Raw genomic sequence first — 20,073 nt, 5'->3', positions numbered from 1 at the left:
TTTATTCCCTTGCTTTCGGACCATGATCTATCTTCTTTTTCTCAGACCTGTGATTTTTTAAAATTACCCAAAACACACATTTTCAGTTGCAATTTACAAAAAAGAGATAACTAATGTTCAATTACACATGAAATTAAGAAAATTAAGCAAAAAGATAATTAGTACACATAAATGGTATAGAGAATTAAAGTTTGTGGTTTCATAAAATTTCATTTTACTAATAATTTGATTACCATTCATTCAAAATCTGACATGTAATCACAGGTCGAATCTACTGTTCCCTAATTCCTCAAAAATCTAAAATTGGCCCAGGCTGCGCCGAGGGCCCGGGGACTGCAGAACCCTTCAGGGAGATGATGTGCTTCACCACTTCCTGCCTGCCATTTGACCTTCCCATGTCCCTAAACCTTTAATATTTCAAAGAATTCTTATTTCCTTCAATCCCTCTTCTTATTTGTACACAGGATGTAAAAGAGCTAATGACACCTGTTGTAATGAGCTCTCTGCAGGAGTGTCCTGTGAATCTGACGGATGTGAATTCTGGGGGTAACTATGGAGTTCTAGTGACTACACAGAGACAAAGTAGGTGCATCTGCCATGTTTTTTCCTTCCAGGTACTTTTTTTTTTTTTTCTCAGAAATGTTGTTTGGAGTTGAGCACTTGATTTCAGGTCTAAAAATAATTTGTATTTTCTCTCTCTCTTTAAGATGAAAAGATCTAAGCAGATCAATGCCCTGAACTAGATAACCTTCTCCAAATTTTATATAATGTAGCATGCTGTGTGGGTAGCTCTCTTTGCTGTTAGCTGGAATCTGTTCTGGCAATGGATATGTATGCTCATTTTAATATTAGGCAAAGGCCAATGGTATATCCCACTGAGAAAGTAAACACAAAAGAAATGATGCTACACACACACACACAGACACACACACACACACATATATATATATATTTTTTTTTGAGACGGAGTGTCACACTATCAATCACCTGGGCTTGGGGTGCAGTGGCAAGATCTCAGCTCATTGCAACCTCCACCTCCCAGGTTCAAGCAATTCTCCTGCCTCAGCCTCCCAAGTAGCTGGAATTACAGGCACCTGCCACCACGCCCAGCTAATTTTTTTGTATTTTTAATAGAGACGGGTTTTCACCATGTTGGCCAGGCTGGTCTCGAACTCCTGACCTCATGATTCGCCCACCTTGGCCTCCCAAAGTGCTGGGATTACAGGCGTGAGCCACCATGCCTGGCCAAAATGATGCTATGCTATAAAACTAAATAATTTGAAAATTCTTTTATTTAAACAAATCATATCTGTGGTTATACCCTGCCATTGATTAGAAACAATGTAATACAGAGAAGCTTGTAACAGCTAAAAAAAGAAAAAAAAGCAGTTTCATCTGTTTCAATAAATTTTTATTGAGCACCTATGTTGTCCTAGTGTTGGGAACAGAATAGAAAAGGCAGATAAAAAAATCCCTACCCTGATGGAGTTACATTCTAGTCCTTGAGACTAAAGGTCAGACAGCAGCAAAAAAAGGTATACATTATAATACCTTTAGTCTGTAGAAAAACTGTTGCAACAATATTCATTGAAGCAGTTTTTAGCTAAATAATGTATCAGGTTACATGGTGATTTAATGTCTTGTTCCCTAGGTAAAGGAATGACCATGGTAACCCCAAAGCGAGAAATATTAAGAACACGAGTCAGTCACTCAAACATTTTCTAAGTGCTGACACTGAAGATATAGAAAGCAAGATATAAGGCAAGCTCTACCCTCCAGCTGCTTACAGTCTAGTGAAGGAGACAGATGAATGATATTCACACACACACACACCCCCACACACATGCACCATTGGGAACATGGAGAGTCTGGAGGAAATGGTGGAGTTTGGGCATAGGGAATCAGGAAAGGTGTTCCGAAAAAAAGTTAAACCTAAACTGAATCTAAAGGAATAAATGTGTAGGCACAGTCAGGTAAAACAGGGAAAAGTACGGTGTATTAGAAAAACTATTAGGAGTAAGCAAAAGACAACAGTGTGTAAACTAGAAAATGATGGTGAACATGTGGAAATGTATGATTTGGGTTTGATAACTAGTAGAAGGGACAGGAGAGGTAAGAAGGGGCCAGATCTATTAAAAGTTTAATAATTTGCATTTTAGGAAGATAATTTTCCATCATTATGGTGGGTAGCTTTTGAGCAAGATGAATGAAAGTGGAGGAACGAAATTTGAGGCCACTGCAATAGTCAAAATAACAAAAAAAAAAAGGTCTAAAGTAGAATGGTTGTAATTATAAGAATGTGAAATATATTGGTGAGGCACAGTTGATAGAGAATGAATAACTGTATCTGGGGCAATGGGTGAACGCTGAAAATTGGCATTGACATAAAAACTTGTTACCTTATCTTCACAGTACCACACTCTTATAACTATATATAACTATATAAACCATATGTAATTTCATTCCTTAGCCAGGAGTCCCTTTTACTTGATAGCTCAGGGGACCATTAACACATATGTGTTTTGCTGCATATAAAGAAGTAAATGTCTACTTGGATACTCCTGGATTATACACTTTACCATCTATGGTCAACTTTTTACCCTTTATCTACATTACCATCACTTGGCCATTATACAACAGCAGCTCTGTGTAAGCAGAGTAAATGCAAGAAAAAATATACCTTCACATTGGAATGTGTGGCCCACACAAAAATCTAAATATGCAGGCCAAGTTTTATTATGCTAAATCAATTCAATGAGGGTTTAAGAAATAGGTATCTTACAATCTCCAGGTAGCAAAAAACAAAATTCCAGTGGGTGGTCCAATAACACAAACAGAAAGCATCATATTCAAATAGAGCTAAAGAATATCAATAGCCCCTAGACACCTTTATTGAAATGGAATCTAATTGCTAACCATGAAAATAAAACAATCTCATTCCCATTAAGAATTTTTTTAAGTGAGGATTTTATTATTAAGCAGTACCTATAATTGATATTGTAAACTTCACAAGTAGAAATCTTGAGGTGGCTCATAGTCAATGCATGTATTGTTTTTGAATTGCCTTGATTTTAACACCCTGTGGTAGGAATAATTTGCTTTCTACTTAGGAGGACTGCTTTCTGTTTCCCATTTGTAAGAGGCTTTAAGAAAAGCATAAACTCAAGTCCTAAAGCAGGCTGAGGCAACCATATCCTTAGAACACTTCTCACCACAGCGTGATTCTTCACATAGCAGGGCTTGCACACGGGCTTGTCATTGACCATCACGTATATCTCCCCAGCTAGAATGCTATCACAGTCAAAGCAGCAGAAGTGTTTCAGGTGCCAATTCTGGTTTTCTGCCTGGGTATACTCATTGCTGAATATCAGCTAGGAAGAAGATAAAAATAAAGACGGATTTTTATATAATAAGAGATTTATATCTGTAACAACATACTTTCTCAGGGTCTAAAGTTTGAAAATGATAACCTAAAGCTTGAACTTATGCTATCACTTAGTTTAGTCTAAATCAATCTTTTATATTTCTAGTCTTTCATTTGTCAACCCAATTAACACAGACAGAATGAATGATATCAGTTTATTTTTTAAAACTTCTTTGGATGTAAACAGAGCAACTGCTGTTTGGTCAAGTCTTGTTGCCTTCTAGGTAAAGGGACCATATGAGGGTCTAAGAGGGCACCAGCATGCAGGTGGTCCCATAGAACATACCTCGTCACAGCCAGCACATCGGGGTTTCTCGCTGTCACAGTAATGTCTGCCACAGTATAGCTTCTCATTCTTCCAAAAATAAATCATGTCAACCAGGAGTTCATGGCAGGTGCTGCAGACAAAACAAGCTGGGTGCCACAGTTTATCATAGCCAGCCCTTTCGGCATAGATGGCTGGGTCGCCTTCTTTCATACTCAGTTTGCAGCAATAGCAGGACTGAAAGGGAAGCCATCCAGAACAACTTAGTCATTAGAAGACTGCCATTTCTTTTCTTTTCTTTTTTTTTTTTTTTTTTTTGAGACTGAGTCTCACTCTGTCGCCCAGGCTGGAGTCCAGTGGTGCTATCTTGGCTCACTGCGAGCTCCGCCTCCTGGGTTCACGCCATTCTCCTGTCTCAGCCTCCCGAGTAGCTGGGACTACAGGCGCCTGCCACCACGCCCGGCTAATTTTTTTGTATTTTTAGTAGAGACGGGGTTTCACCGTGTTAGCCAGGATGGTCTCAATCTCCTGACCTCGTGATCCACCCGCCTCAGCCTCCCAAAGTGCTGGGATTACAGGCGTGAGCCACTGTGCCCAGCTAAGACTGCCATTTCTTATCATTGACTTCAGTAGAAATTCAGAGAAACAACTTTGAAGAGACATAATTTCTACTGAAATTACAAATTTGTCGATGTAGATAATAACATATTAATAATTCTGTGAAATGGAATCTCAGCTTTCTCCAGGCTATTCAAATCTACTTCATTCACCCTGTGTGTAACAGGCATTATTTCCTGAATTAAGGTCACTTATGGAAAAAGGAAAATAGTAATTTTCAGCTCAATTTTAAGTAGATTCTCTAAAACTATCACCTCAGGGCTTATTAGTGCTCTTTTTTCAGGACTAAGCCTTATTGGTTGGTGTGCTAACTGGAGCTATCAGGAATATATTACAGCAGGTTTAGTTCTTATGTCTGTTCATCTGTGTCATAATTGCCTCCTACCTTCAAGTCATTAGCAAAATACTTCAATTTCTCCCTTTAGAAGAGACTTAAAAAAAAAGCTTCACTATATATCCACAAAAATTAAATTTAAGTTTGAATTTTAGGCATGTTCTCACAAGCAAAACTGAATTAACCTAAGAATATATTCCTATTTATGGGCAGCAGAGATAAGCAATTAATACCAAGATTATGTTTAGAAACAGACTATAGAATAATAACGCTGTCTTTGATCAGCATGCCAATACCAACTACTGTCTGTACATAAAACTCACAATCCACAATTATCCTTGATAATAAATACATAGAAAATTTGGCTTTAGACAGAAGTTTCAAACACGATGACCCTCTGTGGGAAGTCTAAACTGAATCTAAATCCTATTTATTCCCCATACTTATTCCCTTTTGGAAACTCAGAGGAATAGTCCCCAAAAAAGTTCAAAGTAAGGGAAAAAAAATTCTGTAAAGCATACAAATCGGGCTAAAAGTGTGACCACTCTACTTACATATTGAGTTCTTTTGTGCTCAGCAGATTTGTCCTCCATGGCCCCCACTGCTACTGGGGTGCTTCTATCCCCTCCAGGAATGTTCATTTGTTTGGGGCCTTGGGCATCCATCTCACAGGGAAGTTTGACATCTCCTACTCCCAGAGCTTCGCTCTTATATTTCTTCACAAACTGCTCCATCTCCTTCACCTCTCTGGGAGACAACTCATGGCACTTTGAAGGGTCCTGGTCATGTGCAGGGAGCTGCTTTGCCAGCTGCTTCTTCCGGTACTGTGCCCCCTCTGAGCCTGCTACTGGCTGCTTTTCCTTGGGTAGCATCTGCATGTACTGCCTGGCCTGAACCACAAGGAGGCCAATGTTAACTGGGATTGGCCATTAGGCAGTGTGATGTTTTATAACACACATCAGAAGCAAGTTACTTAAGAAAGAAGTGGGTTCTATCCAATAGTAGCAACTCACCCTCACAGTATATTAAGAAGTTAAAACTCAAAAACGGTACACTAAATAGATTTAGTTGGGTAAAAAGTAACACTTTTTCTCCATGAAATTATATATTTTTTCAGTTTGTAAGATCTGAGTTACTACTGTTTACTTAAGCTAAATAAACAAATGTACAATTGAAAGAAAACACAAACTTTTAGGCAGACATGTTTGGAATGGTCTATAGGACCAGGAACATTTTTATCACATAAAAAATGATATCACAAAATTCACTTTAATGATTTAACTAACCTTAAAAGACTTCCAAATGTTTCATTTGGTTGTTATAATAGTGGAAGGAGCTTGATATAAAACTGTTTTTTCAGTTCTAAACTATGACAAAAATTTTCTTTACCATCTTAAGATAAATCCTCTTAAGACTAAGCTAGAAGAGTTACTAGATTGATATAAAACATCTGACTTCCATCTAATTATTAAGAATGTTAGACCATCCCCTCAAAAAGGTAAACATATCTAGGGAGTTGGAAAAATTTTATGAAGTATCTAGTCTTACATTCAAAAGACTAGAACAGGAATCAGAAGTCAAAGTAATGAGAACCCCAGAAGAATAACAGATCTGGGATGTGTGAAGTTGATTAGGTCATCAAGGAAACTGCCCCAAATAAATACTCCAGGAACTTCAATAAAGAAACTCTCTGGCCCCATATTATTTACCAATGCCTGATTCTGGACAGGAGGAGCCCACTCATAGGTAACTGTATTGATTGAGACATTCTTCTTGGCAGCAACTGGATTCGTCAATATCATAACATTGCGTTTATACATGGGAATTCCATCTGACTTTAGTTTTGCAATCAGAGTGGTATACTTGGTGTCTTCAAAAAGTTTTCCCACTTTTCGATCCTCTTCATTGCTCAAGAGGACATCATGCTCTTCTTGGCCACACTTGCAGTTACGACATATTTTTCTATAATTTTGAAAATAAGTAGAAAATGATTAATTGTACCTAATTGATATTTATGTTGATACATTTATAGTTCATAAAATACTTTTAGGCATATTCTATATCATGGTATGCAAAGGCAAGTCCTTTTTTAGGAGGGAGAATAAGTATCCATAAATTTAAGCAAGAAGGAAACCAAACACGACTTTGCTTGATAAGGCTTTTAAAAGCTAGGTTGTAAAAATTGAAAGAGGGACCCAATTAAACTGAAGAGCTTCTACAAAGCAAAAGAAACTGGCAACAGGACAAACAGACAACCTATAGAATGGAAGAAAATATTTGCAAATCCTGCAACTGACAAAGGTCTAATATTCAGAATCTATAAGGAACAATTCAACAAGCAAAAGACAACCCCATTAAAAAATGGGCAAAGGACATGAACAGATACTTCTCAAAAGAAGATATACATATGGCCAAAAAATATATGAAAACATGCTCAATATCACTAATCATTAAGGAATGCAAATCAAAACCATGATGAGATGCCATCTTCCATCAGTCAGAATAGCTATTACTAAAAAGTCAAAAAATAACAGATTTTGCAGAGAAAAGGGAATGCTTATACACTGTTGGTGAGAATGTAAATTAGTTCAGCCACTGTGGAAAGCAGTTTGGAGATTTCTCAAAGAACTTAGAACTACCATTCAACCCAGCAATCCCAAAGGAAAATGCATTGTTCCACCAAAAGGACAATGCACTCGTATGTTTATCACAGTAGTATTCACAATAGAAAAGACATGGTGGAATCAACCTAGACGCCCACCAATGGTAGACTGGATAAAGAAAATGTGGAACATATTCACCATAGAATACTATGCAGCCATAAAAAAAGAATGAAATCATGTCCTTTGAAGCAAAATGAATGCAGCTGGAAGCCATTATCTTAAGTGAATTGATACAGGAAAAGAAAACCAAATACCACACATTCTCACTTATAAGTGGGAGCTAAATATTGAGTACACATGGACACAAAGATGGAACTAATAGACACTAGGGAATATTAGAGTGGGGAGGGTGAGAGGGAGAAACGTTTGAAAAGCTAACTCTCAGGTACTATGGTCACTACCTGGGTGATGGGATCATTTATAACCCAAGCCTCAGTAACATGCAATTTACCCATGTAAAACACCTGCACTGCACAGGTACATTCTGAACCTAAAATGGAAGTTGAAAAAAAGAGGAAAGCAGCAGAATTATCAGTCACTAATAATGTATTTTTGGAAATTACTGAATTAAGTTTTGTGATTTAGATGGTACCATAACGTTTCAACTGAATTTTCTAAGTATTTTAACAAATTCAGTGTTTTGTCAACCAAACGTGCATCTGCATTTCTGATATGATAACGAGAAGCAATTATTCATTTGATTTTTATCAAAACCAACCAAGATTTTTTCAATGAATTCACTGAAAGAAGTGGTGATGGCCCCAATAATAGACATCTTCAATTGTACCATTAAAAAAAAATAAAAGACTGATTAAAAAGTGCACACTTAAAGGGACATGTCTGAGTGTAACCCCATCTGATATTCCTTATGCTGTCACCAAATAGTGAATAAAATAAATAATAAAGAAAAAGAAATGAATTAAATAAAACCACAAAAATTATATGTGTTTCCGTATTTAAGCAAGAGGCTTTGTACTTTATTGCATGTTAACATTTTATAGCCATTATCCAAGGTTTCTTGTTTGTTTGTTTTTTAGTGAGAGATAGGGAAACTTTTCCCATCAAAGACTATAATCCTAGATTTAGGTTTACAGACTTTCTCATTTTTTTCTCAATTTCTTTTGCCCTCCATTTCCTTCCCTTTGTTTTTCCTTTCTCTTTCCTTCCCTTATTTTATTTCTTCAAACACTTTTTGCCACCTACCATGTGCTCTCTGCCATCATGGTGTTTCTTATAGTTCAAGGACAATGTTCTCTTCTTCACTCTGGTCTGGCACACAGACATTCATTCATTCATGCAACATACACGAGTGCCCATGTGCCAAGCAATGTACTTGACACTAGGACATAGTGCAAAAAAAAAAAAAAAGGGCCTAGTCTCTGATTTCTAGAACTTACTCTCAGGTGGGAGATAGACATTAAATAATCACACACACACACACACACACACACACACACACACAGAGAGAAAATTTCATTTGTGATAGGAAAGTAAAGTATAGGGTCCCTTGAGAGGGTGTAATTTTGACTTCAAACTCGTGAAGAAGGGACCCCATAAGAAGATGACATTTAGGTTGAGATCTGGACGATGTATGAAACATAGATGTAAATTGTGTATGTGGGTGTGTATCTGGGGAGGAGAAAAGGAAAGTAGTATTGGGTATAAAGAGGAATATCTGCAGTGGTCCTGAATTAGGAAAGAAATTGTCCCCTTAGGTGTCATAACCAGGGGAGGTTGGTATGACTGTAGGAAGATGAGTCAATGGGAGGGTGATAAGACTGGAGAGGTAGGCATGAAGTCATGCAGGGGCTCATAGAACACATTAAGGAATTTGGGCTTCATCATAAGAGCAATCAGGAGGCAGCAAAGGCTTTTTGGTAATGGAATAAAATGATTAGATCTGTAATTTTAAATATCACAATATCTGCCATGTGGTAAATGGATTAGGGGTGAAACATAACTGGCAAAAGGGAGACAAGCTAACATGTTAATTATGCATCCAGTTTGCATTGGCATGGTTCTAAATAACAGGATGCTGCCACTACTTCACAAATGGAATTTACATCTTGGAGGATTATTGTTGTGGTCCAGGTAAAATATGCTATGGCTTGGATTAGAGTATTCAACAGTGGAGATGAAAAGAAAGGAAGAAATTTGAGGTCTCCTTGAACAAAAAACTGACTAAACTTTGTGGTTTATTTGGACATAGTGATGGTAAAGGGAAGGCTCAGTGATATGGTTTGGCTGTGACCCCACCCAAATTTCATCTTGAATCGTAGTTCCCATAATCCCCATGTGTCGTGGGAGAGATGTGGTAGGAGGTAATTGAATCATGAGGGCTGTTACCCTCATGCTATTCTCATGATAGTGAGTGAGTTCTCTTGAGAGCTGATGGTTTTATAAGGGACTTTTTCCCCTTTTGCTCGGCACTTCTCCTTGCTGCCACAATGTAAAGAACATGTTTGCTTTGCGTTCCGCCATGTTTGTAAGTTTCCTGAGGCCTCCTCAGCCATGCTGAACTGTAAGTCAATTAAATCTCTTTCCTTTATAAATAAATTACTCAGTCTCAGGTATGTCTTTATTAGCACCATGAGAATAGACTAATAAATACAGTAAACTGGTGCTTTAAAGAGTGTGGTGCTGCCATAAGGATACCTGAAAATGTGGAAGCGATTTTGGAACTGGGTAATAGCTACAGGTTAGAACAGTCTGGAAGGCTAAGAAGACAGGTTGATGTGAGAAAGTTTGGAAATTCCTAGAGACTTGGAGGGCTCAGAAGATAGGAAGATGCGGGAAAGTTTCGAACTTCCTAGAGACTTGTTGAATGAGTTTTACCAAAATGCTGATAGTGATATGGACAATGAAGTCCAGGCTGAGGTGGTCTCAGATAGAGATGAGGAACTTGTTGGGAACTGGTGTAAAGGCCACTCTGGCTATTCAAAGAGACTGGTGGCATTTTGCCCCTGCCCTAGAATCTGTAGGCAGGGGCAAAACTTTGAACTTGAGAGAGATGATTTAGGTTGTCTGGTGGAAGAAATTTTTAAGCAGCAAAGCATTCAAGAGGTGACGGAGGATAAAAGTTCGAAAAATTTGCAGCCTGACAATGCGATACAAAAGAAAAAGTTATTTTCTGGGGAGGGGTTCAAGCCCACTGCAGAAATTTGCATAAATAACAAGGTGCCCGTATGTTAATCACCAAGACAATGGAGAAAATGTCTCCAGGGTATGTCAGAGAGCTTCACAGCAGCCCCTCCCATCACAGGCCTGGAGGCCTAGGAGGGAAAAATGCTGTCGTGGACCAGGCCCAGGGATCCCTTGCTCTGTGCAGCCTTGGGACATGCTGCCCTGCATCCCAGCTTCCTCAGCTCCAGTGGTGGCTAAAAGGGGCCAAGGTATAGCTTGGGCCATTACTTCAGAGGGTGCAAGCCCCAAGCCTTGGCAGCTTCCATATGGTGTTGGTCCGCAGGTATGTAGAAGACAACAACTGATGTTTGGGAACCTCTGCCTAGATTTCAGAGGATGTATGAAAATGCCTGAATGTCCAAGCAGAAGTTTATTGCAGGGGCAGAGCCCTCATGGAAAACCACTGCTAGGGTAGTGTGGAAGGGAAGTGTGGGGTTGGAGCCCCCACACAGAGTCCCCACAAGGGCACTGCCTAGTGGAGCTGTGAGAAGAGGGCCACCATCCTCCAGACCCCAGAATGGTAGATCCAAGGACAGCCGCAGGCACTCAATGCCAGCCAATGAAAGCAGCTGGGAGTGGGACTGTACCTTGCAAAGCCACAGGGGTGGAGTTGCCCAAGGCCATGGGAGCCCACCTTTTTTGCATTAGCACACCCTGGATGTGAGACATGAAGTCAAAGGACATTTTGGAATTTTAAGGTTTAATGACTGCCCTATTGGATTTTGATCTCCCATAGGGCCTGTAGCCCCTTTCTTTTGGCCAATTTCTCCCATTTGGAATGGCTGTATTTACCCAATGCCTGTACCCTCATTGTATCTAGTAACTAACTTGCTTTTAATTTTACTGGCTCACAGGCAGAAGGGACTTGCCTTGTCTCAGATGAGACTTTGGACTTGGACTTTTGAGTTAATGCTGGAATTAGTTAAGACTTTGGGGGACTGTTGGAAGGGCATAATTGTGTTTTGAAATGTGAGGACATGAGATTTGGGAGGGGCTGGGGCAGACTGATATGGTTTGGCTGTGTCCCCACCCAAATCTCATCTTGAATTGTATTTCCCATAATCCCCACGTGTTGTGGGAGGGACATGGTGGGAGGTAACTGAATCATGGGGGCTGTCACCCTCATGCTGTTCTCGTGATGGTGAGTGAGTTCTCATGAGATCTAATGGTTTTATAAGGGGCTTTTCTCCCTTTTGCTAGGCACTTCTTGCTGCCACCATGTGAAGAAGGATGTGTTTGCTTCCTCTTTTGCCACGATTGTAAGTTTCCTGAGGACTTCCCAGCCATGCTGAACTGTGAGTCAATTAAAGCTCTTTCCTTTATAAATTACCCAGTCTTGGGTATGTCTTGACTAATTGAGAGCAGACTAATACACTCAGTCTCTTGAAAAATAAAACCAAGTTTCTGGGATGAGTAAATTAGTAGAATGAATATAATTTATTAAGATAGTATATTCAAAAGATGAACAGTTTTGCAGTATGGAGTGGGGAAGGTTGATGGAAGTCTCCAAAATAAAACCACTGATAAATTTGATATGCCTGTGAGACAAGGTAAAGATATCACAGAGTGTAGGATCTATAACTCTCATGTTAAAAACTGTAGCCTAGTAGGAAATATAAATTTGGTGGTCAGGGAACAATATATAATGAATATGAGTTAAAGAGATCATCTGTACCTCTTGGCAAAAATGTAGAGGGAAAAAGTAAGGACTCAAGAAAGAGTCTAGTAGAGGGAAAGAAGCTGGAAAAGGTGACAGAGAAAAACAGAGGAGTAGGGAGTGGTGTTAAAAATTTAAGCTGGAACCAATATACATGGCAACGACAACATAACATTAAGAGTGGCGATCTGAGTGTTGTAAAACACATTCTAAAGATACTTACATTGTTCAGTCTATATAAACATGGATTAACATTAGATACAATTAGGTTAAGAATGCATGTTGAAATAACTAGATAACTAAATAATTTATAGTTTAAAACACTCAAATTAGAAAAAAGGAAAAAATAAAGTACTAAGTGTTCAACTCAGGAAGTTAGGAAAAAGGCATAATAAGCCTGCAGTAAAAGGAAGGAAAATAAAGAGAATAGCAGAAACTAGTAAAAGGAAATAGAAACTATTCTAGAAAGAGTTCCTAGAGGATGAGGCATGGGGGGAACAAACCCAGACACTCAGCATAGATCATACTTACTGCATTAGTTTTAAGATGTGAAGCAAGAAAGCAACCTTGCTATCACCAATTCTAATCATATGTTTCTGAAGGTACTAATCAGAGCAGTGTGAAAAGTTACAAGAATTCATCAGAAAGAAAAAAACTAAACTGCTGCTATTCACAGATGCTATGACCACAGAGAAATGCAATGTATTAATTAGCATTAAGAAGAATTTACTAAGTTTTCTAAATTTAAAATTAATATAAATCATGGAATTTATCTACATCAGAAACAGAAAAACCAACTAAAAACCCAAATGTATCTCATTGCCAAATAATACATTATTAATTATAGATTTTAGTTTGTTGTATTCTGAATTTTCTTAAAATACTTTTCAGTATGCAAACTGAAAATATTAGATTTGACTTGTATATTCCGAGAGAGAGAGAGAGAAGAGAGAGAGAGAGAGATAGGTGGTGAAGAGGCAAATTGCTTTCCTTGTGCATACTAGTCAGAAATCTTTATTTGGTAAGAATTTGTTGAAGAATTTGCATATGCTAGTTCAGCTATAAAAGAATCTTTCTAACATCTGGTTATCTCATACTCCCATCTAGTGGAAAGCAGCAAGTTATCTACTACAGCATGTTCTTTACTTTTACTCTTTGGTTAACAAAAACAATGTAATTATTTATAAAACTATCACACTGTTTTTGGATCAAGTTTAAAATTATACCTTCCTGAGAGGGGAAGAAGGTGCAGTGGGAATTTAGTTCTTAATATAGCTAAATAGATCCTTATATGGCTGTGAGCTACAGCATGCATCCCAATAATTAGCAAAGTGGTATCGTAAAGGATCAAGGCCGTATAATAAATACTGGACTTTGGAAATTTTTACAATCTATGTTCTACACCAGTACAACATGAATACCACAAAATAAGAAGGGTCAGATTTTAGAATCTGAAAGATAAATAATAAAAGATACAAGTGAAATAAAGCCTGATGGTTTCTGAAGCATGAATAAACTATGGTGAGCTCTGGCTTGGTTAAAAAAGTTATATTTACTGTGAAAGTGTTAAATATAAAGAGTTAAATTTACTAATTATAGAAGAACCAGCTCTGTATTTTTTTAAATTATTATTTGTCTTGACAATTAGAAGAATTCACAGTCTCAGGAAGCCTCTGCTTTTCTATCAATGCCTTTAACCACCCAACATACCTTTGTTAATAAGTGAGTAAATCAGGTTAAAACAACATACCAATAACGCTAGTGGCAAGAAAAAAGAAATATCTAAGAAGTCATACTATGCCATATAATTTTCAGTTTCCTAAGTAGAGAAAACCTATGATTGATTCATTATAATTTTAAAAATCATGACTACATTAAAAGCCTCATCTGAATCCTCCAATGTGGTGAATTGTGGTGACACAGTCCTTGGTAAGAATGTGACCCAAGAAGGGTGGGATGGCTCTTCAACTAGAGCTGTCATCACTAAAACAGTTGGGATGACCACATCCCTTCCAGAAGCCTTACACTGGAGCTCCATTTCTACAAGGAGAAGAGCCAGCTACAAACCACTCTGCAAGAAAACATACTATAAAATCAGCACCAGGTGCCAGGAGCTATCTATTGTGGAAATCTGTGCTATTACCACTTACCTAGTTTTAGGTTTTAAAAATATTTTTCTTAAGAGTTCTAATCTACAGTGTTTTATATTTGAATCTCCCACATTTAAACTAAAAAATTTTACTTTTAGAAATACCTATAAAAACTTTCAAAGTCATTTGGAAGCAATCCAATACATTTATTAAAAGAAAAACCTTGTTGTGGAATTGGAGAAGAGGATGCCACTGTGATCTTGTTATCCAAGAGTGGCCTGAGAATAAGTGGGATGTTTATCACATATTCAATTTCAGCCTAAACTAACCCAGATTCTACCCTTAAGAAAATGAAGAACTTTAAAAACGTGGTTTTATACAAACCTAAAACAAAAACACCAACAGGGTATGGGTGAGCACAATACCCATGTGCAAGGGGCTGTTTGCACGGTGTGTGGATTATCTTTCATCAGATGATCCATAAGTAACTTCTGATGATATATATAGATTTAAACAGCTTGTTTGTTTAATTTATTTGTGCTATACTGAGTTGATAGTTTTAAGAGAGTATATAAATCAGTTCCCATATTTAACACAGTTTTCAAACCTCTAAATTTTCTAAACTGTCCTATTGAGCAGTTCTCTCTCCAGATTCTCCATAGGATGTTAAGAAAAGTTCTACGGGGAAAAAAAAGGGAAGGGGATTCAGAATTAAGTTAGTTTAAAAGTCTTTTTCATGATTCTTTTAAAAAGGTGCAAAGGTGGATTGGCAGATTGGGAAGCTCTAAGGTGTGGGGATGGAGGAGGGTTATTTGTATAAAAAGCTGTTTGTACAAAAAGAATTTAGCACCATTAACACATATATATGCAAACATTAATATGTATGGCAAATCAAAATTGTACCCTCAAAACTTTACATTACAACTTAAAAGTTCTAGAGTTAAATCTAACTGGTGGAGGAAAGGGAGGAGCGAGGGGGAGAGAAGGAGTGAGAGAGAGAGAAAGAGCGAGCCTGGGAGAGCGAATGCAAGAACAAAACTACCAAAAGTATTGCCTCAAACAAATAAACATATTTACATTTTCAAGCTGAAAAAAATCAAGAAACTATCCTTTATTCTCCCAAAAGAAATTTTTTTGTATCACTATTTGTAAAACTTACTATTTTTCCAAGGCAAGCAGTAGAAACTAGAGTGCTTTGACATGCTGCCAGCATTCACAGTGATTTAAAAGCATGGCCATGGCATTGCTACAAACCATAATTTAAAAGGGTTGGAAGCTGCCCTTTTGTAACAGGGATATACATATATGGATTTAAGTGTGGGCCTCTGTGACAGAATTCAACACAAGTATTAATCCATTTATGGTAGGGAATTTTTAGTTTTCACCCAGCTCTAAATCAATCAGAAATTCTGAACAGATGTATGTTATAATCAAGTAACGCGTTTTTAATAAAATGCAACTGTTTTATTAGGAGACTTTAACAAAGGTAAAGCAAAACAATAATTCTGTTACTTAATATGATAAATGACATGGTTGCAATTATATTAACTATACCTTCAATGTGAAATAACTGGCTATAAACTCCTGGAAACCTTGGGTCTGTGTCATACATTTCAATAAACACTCTTTATATATTACTTGAAAGCATTCCCAGCAGATAGTGTTTCTTATTGGGTCATTATTAGGCTTCCTGAACCTTTTATTTTCCTCTACTATTGTAATCATGGGCACACTGAAAAAGGAGAAAGCTCACAGTAAAAGTACACCTTTGTCCGCGTCACAACAATCACACTTCAGAGGCGACAGCCTGGTGCAGTTCAAAGTTCACTGGCCCTGAGAGTGAAAAATGTGCATTCTAATATCTACTCTGCCATGGAGAAAGGTTTTGGCAAACTCTGAGTTCAAATTCAGCTCTGCCATCTATAAGCCATAACTTTGGTAAGTTATTTAACTTTCCTACGTCTTTGATTTCTCATACATAATAAAATAAATATTAGGAGGATCAGGTACAATCAGGTACATACAGTGCTGTGGTAAGCAGAATGTTAACATGGCCCCTATGACTTCTGTCCCCTGGTGTTACTTTCATGATTATGTTACTTTTATATGGCAAATGAGAGATTTTCCAGGCGTGCCTACTCTAATCATGCGAGCCCTTAAAAAGCAATGAATTTTCTCTGGCTCGCAGCAGAAGAGGAAGTTGGAGACATGTGAGGTGCAGGAAGGATTCTAAGCAGTGTTGCTGGCTTTGAAGATGGAAGGCATTGTACCTCAATGAATGTGACTGGTTTCTAGAAGCTGAGGGTAGCCAGCCCCCAGATGACAGCCAACAAGGAAACAGGGACCTTGGTTCTCCAACCACAGAAAATAGATTCTACCAACAAGAATGAGCTTGAAAGCAGATTCTTCCCTCGCACTTAAAGGTGAGTACTTAGCCTGGCCAACACCTTCATTTCAGCTTTTTGAGGTGCTAAGCATAGACAGCTAAGCCAGCTCCCCTATCCCAGACTTCTAACCTGAAAAATAATGGCTGTTGGCTGGGCACAGTGGCTCATGTCTGTAATCCCAGCACTTTGGGAGGCTGAGGCTGGTGGATCAGCTGAGGTCAGGGGTTTGAGACCAGCCTGGCCAACATGGTGAAACCCTGTCTCTACTAAAAATAGAAAAAATTAGCTGGGCGTGGTGGCCGGCGCCTGTAATCCCAGATACTCGGGAGGCAGGCAGAAGAATCACTTGAACCTAGGAGGCAGAGGTTGCAGTGAGCCGAGATCGCACCATTGCACTCCAGCCTGGGCAACAAGGGTGAAACCCCATCTCAAAAATAATAATAATAATAATAATAATAATAATAATAATGATGATGATGATGATGGATGTTGAGTTACTAGTTGTTGCTTTAACTTGCAAAGTTTGTAGTAATTTGTTATGCAGCAGTAGAAAATTATTACAAGTGCTTACTGGTGTGTGACACATAGAAATCATTCACAAATTATATTATTAATAACTCATGGGCTCAAACAAGTCATTTTAACTTCCTTTGGTTTTAGTTCTTTGATCTGTAAAATGAGGTTCGACTAGTTAAGTTACAAGTTCACTCTAAATTCCTAATAATTAATTTTTAGTCTCCTGCAACTATGGTGATACACCTTGATCCGGCATCTTCCATTCACCTCTCCAGATTCATTCTCCATGCCTCAGTACTCTGTGCTATTTCCCAGAAGGCTGATCCTTAAGGACTACACCTGTGGACTCCCTTGTCACTGGCAATGGGACAATGGGAGGTGCCAGCAGAAAATCAGAGTGATGAAGAATGAGGTCTGGGTATTTATCTCCTGGCTTTCTGTAAGTATACAAGGTGATAAAAAGGAAAATGATTCCTAACAACTTGGGGGTATGTGGAAGCAGGGGAAGGGGGTGCTGTGGGCTGAACTGTGTTTCCTCAAAGTCATATGCTGAAGCTCAAACTCCTAATGTGACTGTATTTGGAGCAGGGGCTTTTAGGAAGTAAAGTTAAAAGATGTCACAAGGTGAAGGTCACAATCCATTGGAATAGGTGACCTTATAAGAAAAGGGAGAGAGATCTCTTCCTCTCCAGACACACACACACACACACACACACACACACACACACACACACACCAAGGAAAGGCCATGTGAGCACATGGTGAGAAGGCAGCCGTCTGTAAGCCAGGAAGAGAGACCTCACCAGAACTCAACCATGTTGGCACCTGATCTCGAACTTTCCAGCCTCTAGAACTGGAAGAAAGTACATTTCTGTTTAAACTACCAGGTACGTGATATTCTGTTATGGCAGCCTGAAAAGACATACATGGGCAGGGAAGACTTCTCAGAGGTATTTCTTGAGCTGAGACTTTTTGTTTCCTAGTGGTGGGAGGTAGGGTTTTCCAGGCAGAGAACACCATGCAATAAGGCACAAAATTTCAGGGAATAGTATGTATCAAGCACTTGGATCATAGAGTGCTTGGAAGGGAAGTGGAAGAGGCTGGAAAAGCAAGCAGAGGCCAGATGTTAGGGTTTAACGTCAAAGGCCAAGAAATTTGCCTAAAAGAAGTCCAGTGGGAAACTACTGAGGGTTCTTAAGTCATCTGAAGTATGTAATAGTATCCATGTTCAAAAGACCGTTCTTGTGATTGTGTGAAAGGCCAGACTAATAAAGAGGTAGAGAATAATTTAACTCTGATTTTTGAAATGTGCCCGATGGAGCCCTCAGGGCCCTAAGTCAAGGATCACCATGAAGCTGGAGGAGGAGGCTAAGTGGGCAGGGTCATGGGATCCCATGTCTACCTCACCCACATAAGTTCTGTGGCCCTAGACTAGACCTGGAATCTTTGTTACACTCAGGACAACTAGTCTAGAATATTTTACTTCAAAGACTGTACTGAAAGAGGCTACGTATGGAGGTCAAAGGCACCTGCTTCAGCTCTTTTAGCTATGGTGAAAAAGTCAGGGAATTATCAAGAATTCTGAGAGAAATGTGACTGGACCCATGCCAGGAAGATGTCAGAACTACTAAGAAATACCAATGGGGTGGACTGTTATCAACCCCAGCTGAATGACAGGCCATATGCAAAGTCCTAGACTATTATGGCTCTTAGATTTTCAGACTACACCCAGTTGATTAAATGAGTCTGTGTGATAAATTGAAATGTAAAAGGTTATTTTCATGCCATGGAGATCTGCTCTTGTCGGATATATTTTCATCTGAAAATATCGATTAAAATGATTAATATAGACATAACAAAAATGACTGTAACTTGCTTTAGAGAAAAGATGGTATCTCTTAGGAATGAGCTTTAAAATCTCACGAGCAGTTTTTGGCAACTGCATAGCAGAACTAAAAAGAATGCAGGTTAAGTATCTCTTACCCAAAATGCTTCACGAGTAAAATAAAACAGAAGTGTATCAGATTTCAAATTTTTTTTAAATTTTGGAATATCTGCATAAACAATGAGATATCTTGGGGATAGGGCCCAAGTTTAAACATAAAATTAATTTCTGTTTCATATACAGCTTATGTACATAAGCTGATGGTAATTTTATACATATTTTAAATAATTTTGTACAAGACACAAAGGTTTGAATGCATTTTGAATGCAGCCTGTCACACGGTCAGGTATGTGAAATTTTCCACTTGTGGCATCATGTTGACACTCAAGAAGTTTTGGTTTTGGAGCATTTTGGATTTTGGATTTTATGTATTATAAGATTGTTAGGTAAAAACTATGCCCAGGAGAGGGCAGTGCAGCCTTCTGTAAAGTTAACTAATAGGCCCAATAGAAAATAGTGTGAGCATTAAGAGCAGAGATGTTCTAATCCATGAAAACTATTTTGTGTTAAGTCACTTTACCTTTTTAAAACATGAGAGACATACTGCCTCACTTCTCTGTCCCTTGAAGAGACAGCACAAGGGAGAGCTGCTTAAGTCTTGTAAAAAAAAATTCTGGAAAACTTTAGCTCCCTAAAACTGAAGAATTGTATCAGCTCTAGCAGGTTTCTACTGACTTTCCTATTTTAAACAATTATCTTTGTTTCTGAAAACTGATTCAATAAACTAGTTTTTAAAAGAGCTTAATGTCTAAAATTTTATTTGTTTATATTCTCCTTTAATTTACACTGTACACATCTCCAAGAGCTGATGAAAGTATTTATTCTAAACGGTTTCCTGTGGAAATCTGTAGTACAGAATTGGTTCTCAAATGAGAGTCATCCTAACAAGGTAGCTGCCATCCTAAAACTGTATAGTTATCTTTATTTTTTTTTCCTGCTAATTCTAACTTTGAGCAGACTTGTGAATTACCACTATGGACTTGACAGTCAT

General features: G+C 38.2%; 1 protein-coding gene and 1 long non-coding RNA gene across 3 annotated transcripts in view; one reads left to right on the top strand and one right to left on the bottom strand.

The window, feature by feature from the left end:
- Positions 1–20,073, bottom strand: part of TES (testin LIM domain protein) — a 48,521-nt gene that overhangs the window by 3,241 nt on the left and 25,207 nt on the right. The window contains exons 3-6 of the mRNA XM_004046084.5: positions 6,351–6,603; positions 5,196–5,531; positions 3,711–3,926; positions 3,213–3,371 (exon numbers count right to left, since the gene is read on the bottom strand). Of these exons, the coding sequence (XP_004046132.1) occupies positions 3,213–3,371; positions 3,711–3,926; positions 5,196–5,531; positions 6,351–6,603 (964 nt within the window). The remainder of the gene's footprint in view (positions 1–3,212; positions 3,372–3,710; positions 3,927–5,195; positions 5,532–6,350; positions 6,604–20,073) is intronic.
- LOC129523793 (uncharacterized) lies at positions 9,668–18,939 on the top strand. Of its 2 annotated transcripts, none has more exons than XR_008667413.2 (4): positions 9,668–9,825; positions 11,688–11,782; positions 16,426–16,657; positions 17,357–18,939. It is a non-coding gene; the product is annotated as an uncharacterized lncRNA (long non-coding RNA). The 2 variants fall into 2 exon arrangements; XR_010134748.1 differs by having other exon boundaries at positions 16,423–16,657.

The sequence above is a fragment of the Gorilla gorilla genome, chromosome 6, assembly GCF_029281585.2.
Source record: "Gorilla gorilla gorilla isolate KB3781 chromosome 6, NHGRI_mGorGor1-v2.1_pri, whole genome shotgun sequence".
Taxonomy (NCBI): domain Eukaryota; kingdom Metazoa; phylum Chordata; class Mammalia; order Primates; family Hominidae; genus Gorilla; species Gorilla gorilla.
The sequence above is the reverse complement of the archived record's forward strand: the minus strand, read 5'-3'. Positions and strand labels throughout refer to the sequence as shown.